Source organism: Channa argus, chromosome 1, assembly GCF_033026475.1.
Source record: "Channa argus isolate prfri chromosome 1, Channa argus male v1.0, whole genome shotgun sequence".
Classification (NCBI taxonomy): domain Eukaryota; kingdom Metazoa; phylum Chordata; class Actinopteri; order Anabantiformes; family Channidae; genus Channa; species Channa argus.
The window spans coordinates 18,618,551-18,641,065 of NC_090197.1; the positions used below are offsets into that span (position 1 = coordinate 18,618,551).

The window sequence follows — 22,515 nt, forward strand, 5'->3', positions numbered from 1 at the left end:
GTGTGAGCGGTTCCCCTCTCTCCATACGGGAGGATGACAGTGAACTTGGCCTAAAGCGAGCTCTGCTGGTGGCTCTGAGAGGATGCAGATTTATCTTGGTCCTGTGGCTGACCTCCAGATGAACCTACAGCGCTCCCCTCTCTCTGCCTGGCAGTATGCAGCACATGGGGCCCTGTCGAATTTTCTGCTTCTGAAATATTGGCAAGGCCGCATTCTCTATGTGTGTCTTATTTTAATTCGAACGTGTCTAAAAACGAATTTGGGAAAAGTGAAAAGCAGTATGTTGCTGGGCTGGTGATGGTATGGTGTTAGGATGGTATTAACAACTGTGCGCGTCAGTAGCTTAACAATCAGTGAAACCTTAAACTGATATTCTGTTTTGTTAAAAGAAAAAAGCATCAGTTTGAGAGAAATGCATTTTGGTTTCTATTGATTTATTTCTAAATGTGACTACATTTTAAATACATTTTCACTCCACTGGTGGAAAAAGATGCCGAACAACAATACTCATTTTAGATAAAATGCATATTTTCCTCAGTAATTACTGTGATGCAGGCCTTAGCACTAAAATCCAACATTTATGTAGGTTAACTGAGTGACTTCCACAAATCTTACAATTCAGCAACAGTGAGTTTGCAAAAAGCCGTTTTGGCTGCCACAACTTCTGAGACAAATATTCCTCGTTTTATGTATTTTCTTGTTCTTTTCAAATACATCTATTTATTATGAGTAGTTAAAAATTACGATGCGCGTTAATTCTACTCGTAAAGCAGATGCAAAATCTCAGAAAGACAATAAAAAATACGGGCAAAAATAAAAACATGTGTCAGTTTTCCGCAGTTTTCAGTAAATGCCTTTATGTAATCAGTGACATGGTAGTGGGACTGCTCCAGCCCCAGCTTTGCTCGGACTAGGGGTCACTACAAAGCGAGAGTGACTTTTGAGAGGTGACCTGAACTTTTCAACCCCAAAGACAAAACATCTTAGCTGACACAAAACGGAATTCCTTTTCAGATGTCTCCCTGCTGCTGTTTGTCCCCATTTTGTGTTTACTTGACACTGTTTACAGCCTGTGAAGACTTACACGGTGCCAAAAATGCAGTACGCTTGGTCTCAGCAGCAAGACAACTGCAGCTTTTTCAGGAACGGACCTCTAACTTCCAGAAGTCATCAGCACATGCAGAACCCAATCAAACGGAGCTAGCTGTAAATCAGCTGGCCTGTTTAACGTTATCAAGGAAATCCACACACTCCACAAACCCCTTGGAAACTTTCTGGCTCACGGTCTGTGAATTCTCCAATGTAATAAAACGACAACAGCTAGAAGTTTGTGGGGGTGGAAATGGACACAGAGATAATTATCCAACATGTAAAAATGGATTATGAGTTACACCACAGATGGAGGGAAACAAGTTACACGGGGAAGGAAGCAATTAAATAGCCATGAGCCGGACCCAACCCTGCGCAACATCTGCCGAGACCAGTATTCAGCACTGAACAACTGACAAATTAGTGTAATGGACTAATAGGAACGGATAGAGGGAGCGAATACAATAATAAGGCTGTTTGACACTGGCTGGTTGTTCTCGGGCTACCGGCTGCAGAAACTTACCCAGAGCTGTGGTCCTCATCCTGGAGGGCGTCCGGTCCACACAGAAGCAGTCTGAGCAATAGAGACGGTCTGTACCGGTCAAGTAACACTTACAGCCTGCAAAGAGAGTGCTAGACGAAGCCTCGCCGTCAGTGCGATTATATGTTATGTGCAATATACTGTCAACTCCCCAAAACCATAAAACTTACTTTAATGGCTACCACGTGACCGTTTATGGCCAGTGAGCCTATCTGGCCGCGCTCCGGATGATTTTTACGATCTAATTCATAGACAAAACGCCCCATTCATTTAGCACCCAAATGTCAGAGAGCCAGAAGGAGCCCTAATAAAGTTTAAGGCTTGAAAAGTCGAGGTGATTCTCCGGGAATAGCCCAGGAGTCTGTGCGCAAGGTGACGCTCGGCCCCCGGAGTTTATTAGTGGCCAAGGACCCCAAAGCCCCCAGCTCCACAGCAAGGTGAGTAAAACTACAAGCTTTCATTCATGAGGACCTGTTGAATCGAGGGAGTTTTAACTTGCGGACACTGACAGTTAGTGACAGCTCATAGAAATGACCTAATGAATTTTTGACCAATCAGCAAACTCTGACTTGCCTTGGACGAGAAGGCGGAAATGCGCAAATGAACTTTAAGTATTGTACAAAAATTCAGTAGTGGTGTTGCCGTTCCAGTAGAAAGTTTATTATAATGGCCATCATCGTCATCATCATATGATCATCGTCATTAATAGTATACTATATTCTTGACTTCCAGGAGAAAACACATTTACAAAAAGCTTATCACGATGGAGTTATACATATAGGCAATGGAATTTACTGTGGGACCCTCCACATAAAAACAGGTAGAAAACAATGACAAAACACGTTTTTACTAAGATGTTTCGCCCAGGTAAACAATGCAAACAGCAGCTCCTGCAAAAAACAAAGATACAAGGCACAGCTACTGCACATACAAGACGGAGTCGGGACCTCTTGTCCATACATGTGTTCACAACGCACACAATAACCACAAAAGGCTTACATACTCTGCTGGCTCTTGTGGGAAGCAAGTTATCTGACCAGTTGGCACAATACATCAAACAAATAAATACATACATATACAGTACATACATAGAAAACGAAGGCTAAACGCAAACGAAGCCCAACCTCAACCCTCTATTTATTGTTCTGAGAGCATCACACAACTTTGCTGTTTACTGTACATAATGCATTTTCAACTCACATAAGCATTACCACGGTAGAAATGAAAAGAAAATATTAAGGAATATAATGGGACAGTTGTTGGACATACAGTGGGCTGTGTGGGGTGCCCCCTTCCCGCCCACAACCCGTTAACAAGTCTCTGCGCATTTAGAAGGAGAAGTTGATGTGACAATCTTTTACTTTCATATCGTGCTCGTTATCAGGCGTAAAAGAGTAAATATCAAGGCCTGTAGCCTCCCCCGCCTGCAGCCGCGATGCTCATACTTTTCAGCTTGTTGTCTTTCTTCCACTTCATCCTGCGGTTCTGAAACCAGATTTTGATCTGTCTCTCTGAGAGGCAGAGGGCATGAGCTATCTCGATCCTCCGCCTGCGGGTCAGGTACCGGTTGAAGTGGAACTCTTTCTCCAGCTCCAGGGTCTGATACCGGGTATATGCAGTCCTGGCTCTTTTGCCCTCTGGTCCCGACAAATCTTTTCGAGAAAGAGAGTGGGGGACACATGAGACACTGTATATCATAAAAACTAATTTAGTTTAGCAACTTAAAAAAAATGCATTTGCCTTTTTTTTTAACATTGCATATATAGTATCTACAGGTAAAATGCACTTTAAAAATAGCACATTACTAAATTTTGAATAGCGCTTAATAAAATCCAAAATGATTCAGAAAATTATACCAAGAAACACCTTTTCAACTACACTTAGCAAAAAGGGATATAACCGGAAAAATGTACAAAATATGTACTATTTGACTATATAAATACGGTTAAACTAAACAAACAATCCTATTCGTATCCTATATTTTAACTAACTTTAACAAGCTAATAATCCCGTACCTGGTCTGTGGTAACAACCCTAAACAGATCACACAGGTGAGAGGCGCATATGGCGCCACATGTCCCTTTGGAAACTATTTGGTGCTTTTTTCGCTTCTAAATTAGTCTAATGCAAAATTGTCAACTATAGGCCAGTTTTGCTTTTACTTAAAAAACTCGATGATCTTTGATCAAACAGTATAGTGCCAAGTAGTAAGTAAAATCAAAACAAGGTCGCCACAAAAAAAAGCAGTTTACCATGACTTATATGTAGTTTCCTCATCCACGGGTAAATCTGAGGCTGTGTTGAGTCGGTGGCATTTTGGGGAGTTGTCGGTGCGCTTCCTGCAGGCTTTTCCTCCTCTAGGGGGGAAGCTTTGGACACACAGTCCCGGCTGAGCAGCAGCGTGCCTCCGTTAGAGCTCGAGCACGGGGGCGTTATGGAGTTTTTCACGGCTCTGTGTTGAGACTGAGACTCGCTGACTGGGGACGAGCTGGCGACCGAGGAGCATGGTAGAGGGTCGGGTGGAGGCGATAGAGACGAGTTCCCGGTGCTGCTGGCGGACTGAGTGTACCTGACCGGCTCCACGGAGGGTGTTGTCGTCGTTGAGTGACTTGGGGAGTAGCCCGGTGTCCGCTCGCTGCCCACAAAGTGTCCGGCACCGGCCCGCCCGACTGTTAGGTCCATTCCGTTGTAGCCATAGCCGTACCTGCTGGAGTGCATGGTTGTTGAGTCTCTGTATTGCTCGTTTGCTGTACTATGGTCTCCATAATTATGTAACTGGAAGTCCGCGCCATTGGGATAGCGACCGCAGAATGAGTTCACAAAATAGGAGCTCATTTGTTGACAATTCCACCGTTTGCGCGTTGTAGGTTTTGTTGTTGTTTTTTATTATGTTTGAAGGTAAAACAGAATAAACCCGTGTACTTGATTTGTAGCTCTTATGGTTTAGCGCGTCCTATAGCACCCTTGCACAATTTATGATGAATTATGGAAATGAGTGGGACATGGACTTGATTCTCTCTTACGTAGGCACCCAAATATGGGGTACGGCGAAGCATCACGTGCTTTTGTTGACCAGTCGTAAATCCTGCTTGGTGACCTCCAGAGGTAAACTCGTGCACGCAGGAAATACTGGGTGGGATGTGGAGGGTGCGCGCCTTCCATGCGCTCGTGGCTAGGGCAAACTCTTAGCTAGGGCTTGAGTGTTTTGGATTGTCGTGGTGCGCCATCCTCTGGCTCAACTGTTGCATTGCCTGTCTGCGGCGCTTTCTGAGGCGTGGGCTCCACACGGGGTCATATTGAGGTTAACGACCATTGCGGCAAAAAAAACCAACGGGCTCCTTAACAATACAACAAGTGACATGCTGAGAGTGCAATCTCTGCGAGTACGGTGTACAGAAATAATTCGATCAGAATCTACTATGCATGTTATGATAGGCGATGAGTGGAAATAGTCTGTGTAGTTAATAGAATAAAAGCCAATTCAACACTGGGCTGCGCTTTTCACACTTTTTCTTACAGCCATTACAGAAGTGAACAAACACTCATGTGGGAAAAGTCTAATGAATAAATGTTCTTGGGAAACATAAAAGTACATTATCGAATGAGGCTACAGAGACTGTCAGCCAAGGCCTGCTCTTTATGGCACTTCGAAAAACTGATAACTGCAAGTAAGCTATGTATAAACACACTATATTGTCAATATAAACTGGTTAAAATGTAATGATTTCAAATAAAAGACATTTCGACGAAACTGCAAGTGCGTAAGTAGACGTTTTTTCGGTCTTATTTAAGAGGGGATCTTCTGTCATGCTGACTTTTAAACAGTCGCTCTTACAAAGTTACAATTCTAATTTTTGTTAGATGTCAAAGCAAGATCGAGAACAGCATATTATTTCGTTGTATGAGCAGCTAAAGCGTGGAGCTTTGCTTTCACTTTGTAATTTAAAGAAACAATAAAGATAAAAAAAAATTACTGACAATAAAGGAAATACTAAAAAAAAACGGGGGGAAACATAGAGTAATAAAACCCCCAAATAAAAATAAAACCTACAATATTCAGTCAAGATTTGCAGTGTTTGCAATACACTGGAATACACCTGATATTTATTGTGGTTTTATTATTATTTATGCCATATAGTGTTTGCACTCAACATAAAAGTTCGTGTGATTTTTTTTGCCACTTTATCCCGAAAGACAAAATATAAAAAAAAAAAATTGTAATCATGGTATTGGATTCTCAAAACTGTAGTGTGTTTTTCTACAAAAGCGAGATAGAATAAAAAGAAGGATAAACGTTTTTAAATGTAAAAGTATTACTTTAAATAAGACCACCTTTAAAAAGCTGAAACTCTCATTCAGTTTTCCGTAATACTGTAACCTCACCAATATATGGATGGAAAAGTCTAAATCAGCTATCAGTTATTTTCCATGTGAGATTTGAGCAGCATCAGAAATGAAACGAGAGATGTGGCGCAGCGCTCTTCATTTTTCTAGCTGAGGAATTTTTATGGCACCTTCGTCTCTCGAAGGCAATGGCATGTCCTCAGGTTTCCCTCCAGATGCTATTTCCCCAGAGAAACTTCCCACATCTAGCACAAGCCCAATCCTGTTTCAAACAGCTAGATATTGATTATTTATTCTGGTCCAGGTATGTCAGAGCCCCAGAAGGCAAGATATAAGAAGGTATGAACACTGGGCGACCAAATCCAGTGGGCCCTCAGCAAGGGAAGACCTACACAAAGTGTGTGTTTGCGAAACAGTCTCTCCAACAGCTGATTTATGACTGGCCAATGGCAACAAAGTTCCCACGAAAATTATTTCCTGAGCCAAGCTAGTGACACACCCAGTAACTAAATAAGGACGAAAAGAAAGGAGAGGAAAGAACAAACTGCACACTGTTGTCAAACATGTCGAGCTGGGAGCGAGGGGGTCACCACTGCAGGGGGAGGAAAAAAAGGAGGGCAGTGCACTCTGCAGGCAGCTTCACACACCAGCACACGTGCTCAAATCAAATCTAACAATATTGATTTTCTGCCGAAATATGCCACTAAGACCACTGTGCTCTAATTCAGAATATTTGTGACATTTTATGGAATGCAACGAACCTAATAACAAGCGAGATGTTTAGTGGAACAGTAAAATTATTCGTCATGTGAAATGAAAGTAATAATTTTCCCTCAATAAAAAAGGGGAGTGTGTGATGGAATGGGTTATGCAAAATAAATATAACAGTGGATGCTGAACTGTACATTCACTGAAAAGGAAATTAATTCATAAATTAATAAATTGCATTTTGGATTTTCACAGAATTTGGTCGCCTGACCGACTAATATTATATTGCACAGTAAGAAATGATTGTACCGTCTCACAGCACAGCGGTCTATTAGTCTCGCAACCGGTCACGTATTTCAAATAATTAAAATATCCTATATTTTTCAACATTTCGACACGTGTCTATCATTCAAAAGCCTTGCGTTGTTTGCTTGTAATGGCGTTTAATAGCAGTTCTGGTTAAACTGCGCCAGGCCCTGAACTTGTAAAAAAAAAAAAACAATCCTTAAAACAAATGAATTGGCACAGGTAAAAAATAGAAGTCGATGCTTCCTGTCAATACCGCAGACATTTGCAACAAACACAGGCGGAGTTGCAACCGCAGTACCCCGTGTGCCTCCACAGGAGGGCGTCAAAGAGCACATCTTTTGGCCAACATCCATCCAATGATTTTTGCAGCCAAAACCCCAATCCAAGAACAAAGTCCTGAGGGCATGCAAAAGCCAGCAGAAGGATCAACACCATATGAATGCACTAATAGGAAATCTGATAGCTTCTTTAATTCAGATTGAAGAGATTTAACATGTATTGTCCTCCATTCAAATCACAGCATAACTGTTACACAAAACCAGTTCCTCAACAGGATTCCAATGTCTGTGTGTAAGCAGTAAACAAAGCAGGTGCGACGTTTAGATAGTGAACTGGTTTGTTATTAAAAGCGGATTTTCTCGTGTCACTTTAGAAAAGGAAAAAAACATGCAGCTGAATGCCAAGTTTCGTCAGTCTTACCTTGTGGAGGTCTCACCTTGTAAACAGGGGGTGCGGGGGGGTGGGGGGGGGGGGGTGTTAGCAGGTGCAGATGTGCAGTGGCGGACGAAATTCTCCTGCTGAGTCCCATGGCAGAAACTAGGGCTGCAAGGGGTCACTGACGCACCGGGGCTCCGTTCACTCATCTTCCAAAAACGTGTCAAGAGACCGACAGCAGGACACCCAAACAATCCGGCCACGTCCTTGGAAAAGCTCCTAAGCGTCGAGCTTCTGCCAGACCGAGGAAGAAAAAAAACTCAAGTCCTAAAAAAGGGAAAGGTGAGGGGGAGAAAAATGTGGAAGGTCGACGAAGAAAACAGCCACCTGGAAGCTGGAGACCGTTAAATGAAAGGCTGCTCTATTCCGGTATTGGAAATTATATATAAAAAGTTCATGTTCAAGACTCCCTGCCACGTGACCAGCTGCGGCCAATGAGAGGCCGAGAAGCGTCGTAAAGTTGTATGGCCATGTTGTAAATTTTCATAAACAACAACGGATTTATGGCCCAGCGCTGGAGGGAGAGATGAGGAGGGAGGGAGGGTTGGGGAAGACACAGCAAAAGGAAGGGGCAGGTCACCGTCAGGCGCCATCTTACTGAGGGAAGAGGGAATTCAGAGTTCAACAGTAATTTCCCTTCATCTTTAGCTTGCCCCATCTCGCATCCTCATAGTTCACATTCCCCAAGTCCAGTGTTTACTCAGCCCTCACAAACGACTGTACCATGTGCCATTACATACAACCTAATATACTCGACACAGTGACTACATGTTATTCAACCGGTGCGTAATTACTGCGATTATTATCTTCCTTGAGAATACACGATAACAATCTCAGAGCTATTTATTAAAAATAGTAAGCAAACAAATCGTCATGTAAATGCAATTTATTGAATATTTATATTTTCATTTACAGGTTAAAGACATTTCAGAAGTCTAAGATGAATATATAAATTCACATTCATTTGTTTTTATGTCCATTTGTTCACGTCGGAAACGTGGGCATGAAGCCCAAATAATCACAGTGTTTGCACATCGAGGGTTTGAATATCCTACTCATTTTCCACGGTCAAATGAAGCAACCTGATACTGAAATGCAACGCTGTCTCAAGAAAAGTGCATGCATTTTTTTTAGCCTATCAGTATTCACAAACGTTTGTAAAAGTTTCAGTTTGAAATCCTTGGAACATAAAATAAGAAATAATTGCATAAACAGCTACCGACACAATAGGAGCATTTGAACTCTCTGGCAATTTGAGGTAGGTTACACAAGCGCATCCAAAAATAAACCAAAAATACATTTCGTTAATTCTATGGACTATTGGAGATTTTAAAAAGAGGCATTTTGTTGTTTTAATGACTAGCCGGAAAATTGCAAAACACCTACTATTAGATATTATTACTACTAGAGCTATTTAAACAATGAAAAGCGTCACTTTTAATTGGCCTATTTTTAAAATAAGGCACATTAACAGCGAGTGTTAGATTTTTTCCCCCAAAAATACAAAGTTCTGTAAAGGAGACAAATAAAACAAATAGGTAGATTGGCTTAAGTGTTGTGTGATAAGAGCAGGTTAACACTAGGTAGCTTTGGAATAAAGGAATGTTATTTTGTGTATTTTGGTGTAATTCTGCATATGTTTTGCATTTCTAAAAAAATAAAGTTGGATAGGTAGTTAACAGGCTACAATCATTACGAGCCTTTCTATGTATTTCAGGTGGAAATGTGAAACTAGATCTACAGTCTACGTCTTTAATGCTTAATACACAAATGCCTTTAGCTGTCATATAAATAATCTGCTAGTGGATGAATGGTATGTGAGAAAACATCTGTCATGTTATTAACACATACTTAACACCGTGTTTCTGTCTTTAGCGGTTTAAATTTGCTGTCCATTTCTTTCGTTACTTTGCAGCGGATTCTGACTGCGAATCAAGGCTCCGGGTGACTGCAGCTTCGGGTTTCATGTCCTGGGCCTGAATTTCACCGTCCTTTTCCGCGGGGTTGGACACCGGATTGTCCTTGTGGTCCTTCTTCCACTTCATCCTGCGGTTCTGGAACCAGATTTTGATCTGTCTCTCTGTGAGACAGAGGGTATGGGCTATCTCGATCCTCCTTCTGCGGGTCAGATACCGGTTGAAGTGGAACTCCTTCTCCAGCTCCAGGGTCTGATAACGGGAATAGGTCTGCCGTCCCCGCTTTCGATTTGGATCTATTTAAGATATGACGTTAGCAGTAAAAAAAAAACTAGCAGTATGTTTTCTGATGTGAGATATGATGCTGTACTAATGTATGTAATGTTGAAGCCATTAATAATAATTAAACAAAACTTGACAATTTCTTTTTTCCTAATTTATTATTGATAATATATGCAATAATTGTTGCATATATAAATTACACCCTACCACCAAACACACACTCACACACACACACATACTAATGAATAGGAGAAAGAAGTATTTTTTAAAGTTCTCTGCAGCATTTTAAAGTAGTCCTGCTGGGGTGTTTGACTCACGCCTCCTTTGATACTCCGCATGCTTTTCCAATTAAAAGCCAGCAATGCTCTGCTCTCTGAAGGAGTCCCAAGTAATTAGATTACAGCCCCAACACCTTCTCTTTCAAAAATCATAACACATGTCTATATGTTTCAAAATGCTTCCAAGACCACCTGACTTCTTTATGTGGCCAAAAATAGTGATGCGTATTGATCCAACAATGTGTACCAGCGAGTTTCAAAAAATACTAAAGCCACTGCAGTGCAGACCCAATTAAAAAGGAGCTGCGGAAAACTGATTTACACAACAGGCCGGTCTTTTTTTTTACAACCACAAAGGGGAGAAGAGGCTATAAGAGTAATAGGAGTGCAGAGAAAACCCCCAGCGGCAAGGTCTCTGCGCACTGAACACAGAAGCGCTGGGCAAATGAATTTATGGCTGCAGAACTCATTAGTTGCGCAATAAAAGTTTTACGATTCTTTCCATGCAACACCAATGGCTTCACGAAATTAATTGAACCACTAACGATCAGTGTAAATATCACAATGTTTTGGAGATGTGTAGACCCAAGGGCTGTGTAATAGACAATGAGAGAAAATTTCAGCGCATACCTGATGCTATCATCCAAGGATACATCCGGTATTGTTTATCCGTCTCCGAGGTGAGAGGTCCTGGCCTCACATTGCAGCAGCTGTCGGTGAACAGGCGGCTCTGGTCAAACGGCCTGCAGTGCAGTGTGTGTGGGTCTTGCCCCTGGCTATATCCCGAGGTAAACATAGGGTGGCTCTGGTACACGGCATTATTGACGCTGTAAACTCCAGATAGGGGTGGTGCAAACTCGATGGCCGCTGCAGTCCGACTCGAGCCATAGTCCTCTCCACTGGGTCCACTGCTGCAAGAAGCCCGCTCCACGTTTGGGAACAGACAACTACCCACCGTATATTTGCTAAGAAGACCATCCACATAATAAGAACTCATATTTTTTCTCTCTGATTTGTTGGCTCAGAATCCTCGGTGTCGTTTTTACGAGGTAGTGTGATATATGACAGCAATACACGCTAGATTTACACCAAGCCCCATTTTTACTCTGGACCAAAGAACTCACACACGTGACTCAGGCCTGCCCGTTCTCATCCAATCAGACGTGGACTTCTTTGTGGCGCAGACTGCAGAGTGGGATTTACGTTTCACACACAAACACACAAGAGAAAAAAATCTCCTAATTCCGCCCATTAAGCCAATTTGGAAACGTTATTAAATGTTAGACATGCAAATCCATTTTCTTACAACTGCATTAACATTAATTTAAACGCTTTCATTTTTATTTGAATGTAAATCAGTAGAATACTTTAACCTATAATAACGTTATAATAAGATTATTTTATCTTCTCGAAATAATGTTCTTTTCTAGTAGGGAGTGTATATATTGGTTATACTGTGCAACAAAATGTAAGTATTACTACTGAAGGTCGTTTGTCTTGCCTATAAAAACAATAAAAGTGCAGTTTCTTCTAATTAAAAATATAAAAACTATTCTGATTATTTATTTTAGAATTTTTGACAACAATAATTTTGAATATTTTGTGCCAGCATTTTAAATTTTAAAATTATATTCGACTACCTACTAATAACAATAATACTACTACTAATAATAGTAATAATACAAATTATAATTTTAATTTTGAAAGAAACACCTAGCTTCCATAGGGAAAAAAAATCAAAAGTAGGATTAAATTAAAAAAACTAAAATAAAACAAAGTCAGTTGTCAAAATCACAACAGTAAAAAAAGGACATGAAAAACTACTGGAAATTAAGCAAATTTTAAGGATCATTAAATTATGACCTTTCAATTTAACAAACATTAAAAACGTGCAGAGGAAACCCGTTTATATTTTACGATTTTACGCTTAATATGTAAACACTAAACAAGTTAATTTAGTTTTCAGCTGTGTCTATAAAACCATTTCGCCCAAAGAGGAAGACAACAGTAAACAGAGCGCGGCTCTTTGAGGGCAGCAGCAGTCATTCAGCAGCCACGGTGTGCTGGCTGTTTTCTTCTTCCCTAAAGAGCCGCAGGCTGAAAAGCAGATTCTGCACCGAGGCAGTAAAAAGGTGTGAAATAATTTCGCTAGAGTCTTAAAAAATGTTACAGTTTCATTCCCAGAGCAGGTTCATTAGGGGAATGTAACAAGGAAAAGAGTCATTATGTTGTGGAACAGTGTCGCCACCTGCTGGTGACTTACTGGGCCTGCAGAGTGTGAGGGAAACAGGGTGATTTTCCAATTTTTTGCTGCTGCAAGCGGGGCGAAAACAATACAATACAGTAATTACCTAAAAGGTAACAATATGCTTCCTCATATTAAAATACATCTAGACATCATCTATAAGCCAACTACTGTGTTTGAAACTGGCTTTATTGCTCCTTCTCCTTTAGGAAAGGCCCAGCAAAGGAGCAGAGGGCGGAAGGTTCCCAGGTAGCAACAAAAGATCGCTCTAAATGACCGTGAGTTCTGCGCGTCCCCGCCGGGAAGAGTCCAATAAAGCTGATCATTTCCGCTCGGCCTTTTGTCCAGAGCACAGTCTCACAGAAAGGAAAGGAAAAAAACAAATGGGTGCCATTCTGGAAACAGCCTAATTGTGTCTGGACGACCATAAAGCCATTAAAACTGGAATGCCAGACAGTATAGCAGACCAGGCGTTTTATTGCACTGTCTTTGGTCGAGTCTTTGAAGTTTGGGTCCATCTGCGTCCTCTAACGCGTCACAACAGCTCTCCAACTGGACTAAAGTCCGACTCACCTTCTCAACTAGCCTTCACTAAATGAGAATAAATTACCTGCTTTGTGTGAGAGAGCAGCGACTGTTTCTGAGCGTGTAATGTATTTTTATCTCTTTGCGTCAAATATTTTCTCCCAACATGCAGAGACTTGACTTACACATGAAGCTCATATTTTAAACTCGTCACTAAAACATTTCATGATGGATTATTCAAATTGACACTTGCAATCTGAATTTAACATCATCGGGGTAAATCTATTTCTGTCATGGCCTTTTTTTTATTGTTGGTTGAGTAAAATGATGCCTAAGACTGTGCGGCCTTGTCATATCTAAGCTGAACGTACACTCATCGGATGCATTATATCTGGGCTTCAGTCGTCGAAGTCCCCAGTTTCTTTTTTTTTTTTTTTTGGGTTGTTTTGTGTCTTCTCGCCTTGCAGCGCTTTGCACCCCATAAAAGGTTATAGCGGTAATTGTCTTTTATGGCTGTATACAGCTAACAACATCCTTTGCCAAGACGCGCAGCTCTGTCCCCATTACAGAAACACATACACGCACACTTAAATGTAGGCTCACACACCTATAGATAATGTCTGCGCGCGCAGTTGTGGGTGATCTCTGAGAATTAAAATTAAAATTTTAAGAGAAAAAGTGTCAGTGTTTTAATATGCAGTATGCTCGTCTTTGTCAATACCTTGGTATATTTATCATGTATTTTCAAGTGCATGTTTAGATCTAGCCGAAGGGCAGAGCCATCTTGTTTTTGCAGAGCAAGAAGCACCAATAAAAGCTTTTGGTGTGTGTGTGTGTGTGTGTGTGTGTGTGTGTGTGTGTGTGTGTGTGTGTGTGTGTGTTTGTGTGTAAGAGCGCGCGTTTGCAGCAGTAATGCGTAAATTAAGAGATTATGAAACAAATCATTTCGACGAGAGAGCAAAATAAGAATGTAATTTGGCTGCATTCGCAGATATAATTTGTTTTATTTAATAAATAAAGTACAAATTACATTTGTGAACCAAACGTCTGACGGTCAACAGACCGTGAGGTATTCAATAAGCAGCCTACAGTGTTTTATTTCATGTTCTGTCACTAACAATGTTCTTTCAAAACGTTACTCCCTGAAATTCAGACCTATCTAATGCAAGCAACTCTAATCCGCCTTGAAAAAAATAGGTTATTGTAGGTAGTTGAAAGACATATAGGTAGTCAATCTTGTAATATAGCATCTATAACATAATTTAGTAAACATTTTTAAGAGGTCTCCGAGGTTTTTGTACCTACTTCAAAATGCGATCTGTCTTGTTTTTCTACGGTTCCAATGTTAAATTCAAACCCATTGTCATCCGTCATAGTTCTAGCAGTGAGGAAGAAACAACAATAAAATTAGTGTTTTTTTTTGACAAACTATACGCTTATAGGTAACTGTGAGCTAGACAACAAATGTAGCTACAAACCAGAAAACACACAGCTAAAAACATCCATACACAAACAAGCACAGGGACCAACTAATGCACTTTAACGAGGTATTAATTAAAATAAACGTTAAAAAAAAAGAACAATTTAAAAGAACGAGTGGGCACTTTTAAAATTGTGCAATATAAAGGTAGTCGCATCAAACTGAAGCCCAGCATGCTTTTTTACAAGACTAATAGCTTCTGTAATATAACAATAAGACAATGAAGTTTAAAAACAAGGTCCAGCAAAGTTGAGAGCTTTCACACACACAGCTCACTAACAGCCTAAATGCCGTTTATCTACAGTTCAGTCACTCGTCTTTCGGTGCGCCGTCTTTATTAAACTTCTTCATCTTCATCCTGCGGTTCTGGAACCAGATTTTAACCTGTCTCTCGGTAAGGTTTAGCAGCCTCGCCACCTCGTACCTACGGTCCCTGGTCAGGTAGGTGTTAAAGAGGAATTCTTTCTCCAGCTCCAGGATCTGGTGCTTGGTGTATGGACAGCGCTTTTTTCTTGTGGCACTTGCGTGGAGCCAGTTGGACACTGGGTTATCTGGAAAGAGTGGGGTGCGACATTGGTGTGAGGGCCCTGTGCTGAGATGCTAAATGTAACAGCAGATATAACTTATAATTTGAGGCAGACCAACAATGTAAAAAAGGATCCCGTTCTTAATATCAGAAATTGCCTACTAAACACAGCTCGGTCCAAATAACCCCCTATGTTTATCCTTCTGTCTCTACTCACGTTCACAATAAAGCTGCAAAAGGTTTTCTAATATAGCAATGGGAGCTGGGCCATTAACAGTCCCCATAAGGAAATGGCACGTTCAGAATGGCATCTGTTCAGACGCGCACCCCCATCACGCACTCTCATCCTCGCAGCTTTGTGCGGTATAAATAGTATAAGCATAAATGACTCTGCAACAACTTACTTGGATCCAGGCCCGGTTTCTCCTCGCTCTCCGCGGTTATGTCCCCTGCTTGGCCGGACAGTGCATCCTTTTCCACCGGCGATGCCGTGGCCACGGTCCCATTGGCGTAATCAGAAAGCAGCAGCGCAGTGTGCGAGCCCGGCAGCGTCCCTTCAGCACGCGCACCCAGGCTCTCCGGTTTGATTCCGTAGTGGTGGCTTGGCGGTAGTCCGGTCATGGGCAGGGAACCGGACATGGGCTCCAGCAGCCACGACTGATAGCGGCCATCTGTATCTGCACCCACCGGGCCCTGGGGATGCCCATAGTGGTGATGATAAACAGAGGACACGGTCCCTGGAAACTGAGCGGGGACGTGGCTCCATGACGGCCCGAATACTGGAGGTTTGGAGGGGAATGTGCACGTCCCAAGCTCGCTGTGGTCGCTGATTGACGCGGGCTGTCTGGGGTGCTGAAGCCCAGAACCGGAGGGGTATCTCGGAACAGAGAGCTCCTCGCTCTCGGGCAGAATAAGAGAATCGACGAAGTAACTAGTCAGCGTTCCGGATGTCGACATGGCAGAAAAATTGTACTTTCACATGTACACAGTCATACAACAGATGCATGCAAAAGTAAAACGCGCACACACACCACACACACACACACATACACACGTAGTAAACCCAGCCTCACAAAATAACAATGTGGAGAAATCAAGTAGCAACTTGGCCCCACAGAGAACTACAGTGGACTAGTAATGGGGAGACAGACTGCCATGCCATTGGGTAGCCGACACACGTGATCATAAAGGCTGAACAATAAAGGATAAATCAATCCCTTTGGTCATTAAATACTCACCCCCTCTCCTATAACAACCTCTGGTTTTAAAGTTAAGAATTACCAAGATATGTGGAAGATCTGCTATCTGTGATGAAAAATATGAATGACTTAAGAAAATGATATTTTACAGTATGTTAGGCAGTTGGAGCTGTTAAAATCCCTCCTAGGTTACCCAGAACGATACAGTATGTTTTTGGAAGCTTTTTTTTACGAGGTACTTTATTGGACACGTAAGCACCCCACCACTGCTGCTCACCAAAACATATTTTACCACCACCATATAAAAAAAAAAACTTTGCAAAATAAAGAGCTCAAAGCTTGATCTCGGATCAAGTTGGTACAAATTACATTTAATATGTTTGCCCCATTTTGGCTTGATCAAACATTGTCAATACTTTTTTGCTTTGTCAATAATAAATATAAAAAAAATTATTTGCTGAAATAAAATTATTACAAATTATATCTTGGTAGTGCGGTATTTACATACATGATTGTGAAGATCCTCATTGATTTAAAAGCTAAAAATATGTATATCATAGGGATACGTTTGTCTACAATAACCAAACATCGTAATTTAGACAAGAATATTTTTGCGTCACTATAAATGACGGGACTACAACTCAAACATTATATAATTCACATTATGGCATGTAGGGTGTGTTTTAACACAAACTACTACAGGACTATGTAGCCACAATATATATATTTGAGGAGGAATAGAGTAAACAAAATATTTCTGAAACATTTAAAATATTTTATTTTGAAATTTTCAAGTCCGGTTCACAAAAAGAAAAAAAATAAGCAGAGCCATTTTCTTTTCAAGTTTGATTAGTTAGTTGCAGTTCACAGGCTGCAAGTAGTTTGTCTATAATAATTACGGTTTTAATCTACTAGTCTATATAACCAGCATTTACTGGTTATAGGCTATAAACTGTGTGTCATGTCCGTTACTGAGCAGTGAAACAAAATAATATGCGCAAAAATAAATGAAAAATACCAAAGAAAATCAATAAATTCGCAGTACGGACAATTGGATACTGACCCACTAAATTGGAACACAATCGTGTGGTATCTATTAAATATCTTTTAAATGCGTAAAAACAGATCCGGCTTTCTCTACGCTCAACCCGTTTATTATTTGTACCGTCGTTATCACTTGGACAAGGCTATCTGTTCGCACCATTTCTACCATTAACAAATTAACTCCAATGCCTGCTAGCAGCCAAGGCGTCGGAGTAAAGTTACGCTTAAATAGAGCTAAAAATATGCGTATATCCCCTATGTTCCCTACTCTTTAAATACAAGATATCACATTTAAAACATACAGTATGTGGTAGCGGTTGAAATTAGACCATAGTAAATAATCTGAATATATGTATATTATATAAATATATAATATTATATGAATAAAATAAATAAAACCACAATACACTGGTGTTATTAACTTGGTTTTATCCTAAAATCTAAGCTACAAATTGCAAAAGAAAAAAATAGCAAAAATATACTGGACCTTTGACAAAGAAACAGCATAAACACTTAAATTAAAACTGAATGTATGTTGCAGAAAAAAACATTACAAATCTCAGCGTGATTTTCAAAACTGTGTGCATTAATGGCAAAGCAGGCGCACTACTGCAGAGCCACAAAGCAACAACCTTGATTTCTCACATTGGATGCTGCGTATTTTATTTATTACCAGCAAATAAACGGAGAGCTTGGCCAACACCCCACAAGGCCACAGGCAATTAAACACGCAGGAATTCTCTGCATTCTGCTGTTACCATTGCATTTAGCTGAGGAGCATAGAAAGCGACATAAGGTGTCTGTGATGTGCATTTGTGTTGCAGGCTATCACCTCACTGTTACTTGCACATTATTTGGTCAGTAGACATTAAACAAGCCGAGGGGGGAAAGGAGCGGCTGTGGACTTATTTGTGCACTAAGCACTAAGAGTTAGAATAGACAAACACCTTCAGTACAGGAAAAGACGCCACTATGCCAATGGCTCTCAGGCAGTAAACCTAAATCAGGGTGTTTTTCTACCCGGTTTACCGCAGGGGCTATTCACTTCTTTTGCTTCTGCAGATAACAGCCTGTCTGGCGGATCTAAATATCCCCATAAAGCCCTTCCCCTCCTTTTGTCTGAGCCACTATTGCGCAGCGGAAGCATCCGGTCTCATTGCCCACGGAGGTCGCTGTTGCCCCATTCACCTTCCCCTTCCCCTCCGCTGCAGTGGTCGTAACCGAGGCCTTGTCTAGCGTGTCTGCGTCACTACTAATCACGGAAAACACTCGCAGCTTTACCCCTAATCCCAAGTGCACGACGCATGCAGCCCACACCACGTTTATATTCAGCACACACGGCCGCTCGGGCTTATTTTAACAACGGAAACAAGCGGAGTAATGTATAGAAAACACAATAGGAGACAGGTTAAGAATACACACCCATACACTGCCACCCATACACCCCTCTCCGATTTACAAGCCAGCCAGGTTTGCATGCTTTTAAAGACAAATATCCACATTTTCCACAAATCCGTCATCTTTTGCTCTGCATTTACTTCCCATGTGGTTTCGATGTTTGTAACTGGGGCAATTAAGACAGTTTCATGTTGCAGAGTTAGAAATGGACCCCAACAACATGAAACTACCTAAACCACTCGACAGTCGATCCGGGCCTCAAGTGAAACACAGCCAGCCAATTCATAATGCGTTGTGGTCATCGGATCCGTCAGCAAGTGTCCACAAAATACTCTGTGTTGGGAAAGTACAACTGTATTGTACACACTATAGTGAAGCCGCTGCAACAAGACGCCAAATTAGCAAATGCACAATGATGAATGGACTTACCCAGTTCTCCACATGTTAACCACATATCCCCGTATTAAAGCAGAAGGTAATGTTTTTATCCACAGTGTATCTGTACAGTTCAAATCTGTAGCTGAGTGCCGGGCCTCCTTTCCGTCTGAAAGGCTCTCTCACGACTGAAGCAGCTCTTAGAGGAGAGGGAGAAACCTCATATACCAGCCAGTCATAAAACTCTACAATAGCCGGCTGGGCATGTAGCTAGACGGCTTGTAGCCTAATATCTTAATTATTTCCGTGGGCCTTCACTTTAGTCCCTAGAAACCTTCTACATCACAAAAGTGAAAAGCGAGTCACCAGGAGAAAGAACTCAACATTTCGGATGTTTAATTTCCCACAAAACAGGTTCTTCTGGCTGATGCACCTTGACTTAAATATAAATCACACGACAAAAATACAGTTACTGCTTAATGCGAGCTGATAATTTATTGAGCATTTCACAAAAACACAATGTCATATGTACAGAGAAATATACAGTTAAAACAATCCTCCTTCACTATGCGCACCGCCTTTTGGCAAACGTCCTTAAAGTGAATCAAGATTCAATGTATACATTTAGGTCATACACAGAACATCCTATATCAAGAGAGAATACATTTAATGGTAAGGCGCGAATTATTTTTCCCTTGGTGATACTCATTATATTTCCGAGTTATTACAATTGATTTTAAAAATGAACTTAAACTTTGTTTAATTCCAATTAAAATAACATATGTGTATATTCATATTTGACTAAATTTGGAGATAGAATATTGAAAAAGTGGGCAATTTATGCCACCGCCTAGGGGCTGTGTTCTATAAACTGCATTAATTTCACTCCACTGACGACACTATCCAACCCTACGACAGAAGGGACAAGAGGGTCAACAATACAAAACACAACAGAAAACATTCTATAGGACCCACGAGAGTCCATTTTTTCATTTTTCTTTTCTCCGTAGCTCACAGCGGACGATGCATGAACATTAAGTGTGTCTGGAAATAAAATAAAAAGTTGTACCCCACAGTGAAATGAGTCATTTTGTGGACCAAGTGTTGCGGTAGTGTGGGGGATAGAGTGGAGTGAGCTGGAGAAGTCTGTGACTTTATCGATTTTCTTTAATTTCAATTTTCAATTACCTCATGCATCACGAAAATCCGTAGCTGGATGCGAGTTCCCGGATCCTGTTTTCCCGCGTCATTTTCTTCAGTTTCATCCTGCGGTTCTGGAACCAGATTTTAACCTGTCTGTCCGTCAGGTGGACACTTTTACTGATCTCTAGGCGGCGCTCTCGGGTCAGGTACATGTTGAAGAGGAACTCCTTTTCCAGCTCCAGTGTCTGGTGCTTGGTGTATGGACATCGTTTCTTCCGGCCGCTTTTTGCAGTCAGCCAGTTGGCCGTGTTTTCACTTTTTGTATCTCCTAAAGAAAACAGCAGATACACACGATTTACGCACTGCAACATGAGATACTTTGTTGTGTTTACGTTTGACAGAGAAAGAAACTGAGAATCTGTGTGTGTGTGAGTGAGTGAATTTAATACGTGTGTGTTTATATTATCAACATATTAGTAACATTTAGATATGTTTGCTTGTGTGTGTTATGCGTCAAGCATGTCTGTGTTGGCTCTGACACAATAGACTTGTGCTTGGAATGTGCCAATGATAGTTACAAAATATTACAAGAGTATTTAACAACTATAATCACTGGTCCAATGTGAAGCAAACATTTCAGCATTATACAGAGGTGTGAAATAAAAAAACACAACTAAATTGACAGAAAAAATATGTGTATCTGCACCAGTGCATGTGGACACTAGTATATTTTGCGCAGCGGTAAAAAAAATTAAACTGTGGCTAAAGTAGGCGATTTATAACAATATGTTTTCAAATAATTTCATATTGTCATAACACTGTGGGAATGGATAAACCAAATCTGGCTTTTTACTTCATTTATCCCTTACTATATTTTATGGATTACAAGTTGAGATGAATTCATGCACAGTTGCAATTAGTAGCATAAAAACTTGTTTTTTGATTAGATTTTTACAAAACTTGACCTCTCGCTGCGGCCTATTCATTTAAGTTAAATTTGAGAGGCGCCATCAAATTGCGTCACTCTACCTGCACACGAAGCAAACAGTGCAGGGCCGCACCTGTGTTGAAACGTAATTACCTTTCGTGGTCTTTGCGGGTCTCCCTTTATCATGCTCGTCTGTCTCTTCAGCAGAGGAGGCTTCTGCATCCGAGGACTCGCGTGTCTCCTCAGTCCCCGGTGTAGCGTGAGGGTGCAGGTCTGCCTTTCCCGACGACACGGGCTCCTCGTTGTTCCTCCCTTCCTGCGCCGTGGCTGCAGCAGACGTCGAGGTTGGCGGCGTGTGGAAACGAGCAGGAGCAGTAGGGAGTAGGGCAAAATGGGAATGGGAAGGGTTCGGCTGGGGGCCGTTGTTGTTGTAAAGTTTATGAGAATGTGCGTGCGTCTGAGACAAGCGGAAGTAGCCCGGCACAGGCACAGAGCCCCCACCGCCATCTGCAACTGTACAAGAATTTGACACGATACCGGTTGTAGTTAATCTTGAATACGTAAGATCTTCGGCCGTGGAGGCTTTGGGGCACTTCGGCTGCTCATACAAGCAGTAGGTGCTCTCTTCCTTAATGTTCTGCGGGAAAGAGCAGGGCGCGACCTGGGGACCTACCGGGTGCTCTTGATCCATTCGGCATGACCTCTGCGCGTCCATCCACATCTCCATGCTGGACATGTAGGCGCCCGAGGTGGAGACCATATTTTGGGAACCCACCTCGCCCCGCTTACCCATACCTGGGAAGTATCCATAGTTGTGTAGTCCGTAAGGCACTTCTGTAGCGGGACTATGAGGCACGCACACCGCACTTCCCGTGTAGTGACCTCCGCCGCTGTCGGTGCGGCCACTGATCAGGGAATCCACTAAAAACGCATTTCCTGACGGGCTGTCCGAACATGACATTATTGTGGTGTATTTTGGCGAAGGGAGAAGATAACCCTTTCTGGCTGACATTTCTTGTGCAAAACATGCTGGATATGATTAGAAGCACCCCCTCTCCGCCGAGCGGACTGTAACACCAATGGAAATGCTGGAAGATGGGCAGTCCCTCCCACTCCGAGGCTACGTAGCAGTCAGAGCGATATCCATCATGGAGGTGAGGCAGAGGAAGGAGACGAGCACAGCAATCAGTGCGTTTCCTCACTTAATGCACTGCCGTTACCCCATACAGCGGGAGAGGTCGAAAACGATGCTTGATGTCTGACAATACACTTAATATAAAATAATTTCTAATCAATTAATTACTTTTACCTGAGTAGACCCATGGAACCCGTCTGAGCTGTAAGAATCACAAACTGTATGAAGCACTGATTGCCCCACTAGCAAATATCTAGCAAAGCACAATAGATATATCACAAAAGCATCATGTTTATGAAACCACAAACTGATAAAATGATATTAGTTTACAAAGTG

The 22,515-nt window shown here is 41.6% G+C and overlaps 4 protein-coding genes across 4 annotated transcripts; all 4 read right to left on the reverse strand.

Annotated features, from left to right (window-relative positions):
- Nucleotides 1-2,809: 2,809 nt before the first annotated feature.
- Nucleotides 2,810-8,126, reverse strand: hoxa5a (homeobox A5a). The gene is made up of 3 exons (XM_067504734.1): nt 7,691-8,126; nt 3,883-4,968; nt 2,810-3,282 (listed from the first exon to the last, which is right to left on the reverse strand). Exons 2-3 carry the CDS (start codon nt 4,463-4,465, stop codon nt 3,032-3,034), a joined length of 834 nt encoding a protein of 277 aa, XP_067360835.1. The 5' UTR covers nt 4,466-4,968; nt 7,691-8,126; the 3' UTR covers nt 2,810-3,031.
- Nucleotides 8,127-8,573: 447 nt separating this feature from the next.
- Nucleotides 8,574-11,742, reverse strand: LOC137127600 (homeobox protein Hox-A7-like). Its single transcript, XM_067504773.1, has 2 exons — nt 10,812-11,742; nt 8,574-9,917 (listed from the first exon to the last, which is right to left on the reverse strand). The coding sequence occupies exons 1-2, from the start codon at nt 11,176-11,178 to the stop codon at nt 9,610-9,612; spliced, it is 675 nt and encodes a 224-aa protein (XP_067360874.1). The 5' UTR covers nt 11,179-11,742; the 3' UTR covers nt 8,574-9,609.
- A 165-nt stretch (nt 11,743-11,907) lies between these two features.
- Nucleotides 11,908-18,755, reverse strand: hoxa9a (homeobox A9a). Its single transcript, XM_067504747.1, has 2 exons — nt 15,362-18,755; nt 11,908-14,982 (listed from the first exon to the last, which is right to left on the reverse strand). Exons 1-2 carry the CDS (start codon nt 15,912-15,914, stop codon nt 14,741-14,743), a joined length of 795 nt encoding a protein of 264 aa, XP_067360848.1. The 5' UTR covers nt 15,915-18,755; the 3' UTR covers nt 11,908-14,740.
- Nucleotides 18,756-19,453: 698 nt separating this feature from the next.
- On the reverse strand, nt 19,454-22,399 carry LOC137127602 (homeobox protein Hox-A10). Its single transcript, XM_067504789.1, has 2 exons — nt 21,198-22,399; nt 19,454-20,444 (listed from the first exon to the last, which is right to left on the reverse strand). Exons 1-2 carry the CDS (start codon nt 22,054-22,056, stop codon nt 20,170-20,172), a joined length of 1,134 nt encoding a protein of 377 aa, XP_067360890.1. The 5' UTR covers nt 22,057-22,399; the 3' UTR covers nt 19,454-20,169.
- Nucleotides 22,400-22,515: the final 116 nt, after the last annotated feature.

Coding starts and splice junctions, on each gene's coding strand:
- LOC137127602 (XM_067504789.1), bottom strand. CDS start 22,056: ATGTCAGCCAGAAAGGGTTATCTTCTCCCTTCGCCAAAATACACCACA. Junction 20,445..21,197: donor ACCCGCAAAGACCACGAAAG/GTAATTACGTTT, acceptor TGTTTTCTTTAG/GAGATACAAAAAGTGAAAAC.
- LOC137127600 (XM_067504773.1), bottom strand. CDS start 11,178: ATGAGTTCTTATTATGTGGATGGTCTTCTTAGCAAATATACGGTGGGT. Junction 9,918..10,811: donor TCCTTGGATGATAGCATCAG/GTATGCGCTGAA, acceptor TATCTTAAATAG/ATCCAAATCGAAAGCGGGGA.
- hoxa9a (XM_067504747.1), bottom strand. CDS start 15,914: ATGTCGACATCCGGAACGCTGACTAGTTACTTCGTCGATTCTCTTATT. Junction 14,983..15,361: donor GAAACCGGGCCTGGATCCAA/GTAAGTTGTTGC, acceptor CACTCTTTCCAG/ATAACCCAGTGTCCAACTGG.
- hoxa5a (XM_067504734.1), bottom strand. CDS start 4,465: ATGAGCTCCTATTTTGTGAACTCATTCTGCGGTCGCTATCCCAATGGC. Junction 3,283..3,882: donor GAAACTACATATAAGTCATG/GTAAACTGCTTT, acceptor TTTCTCGAAAAG/ATTTGTCGGGACCAGAGGGC.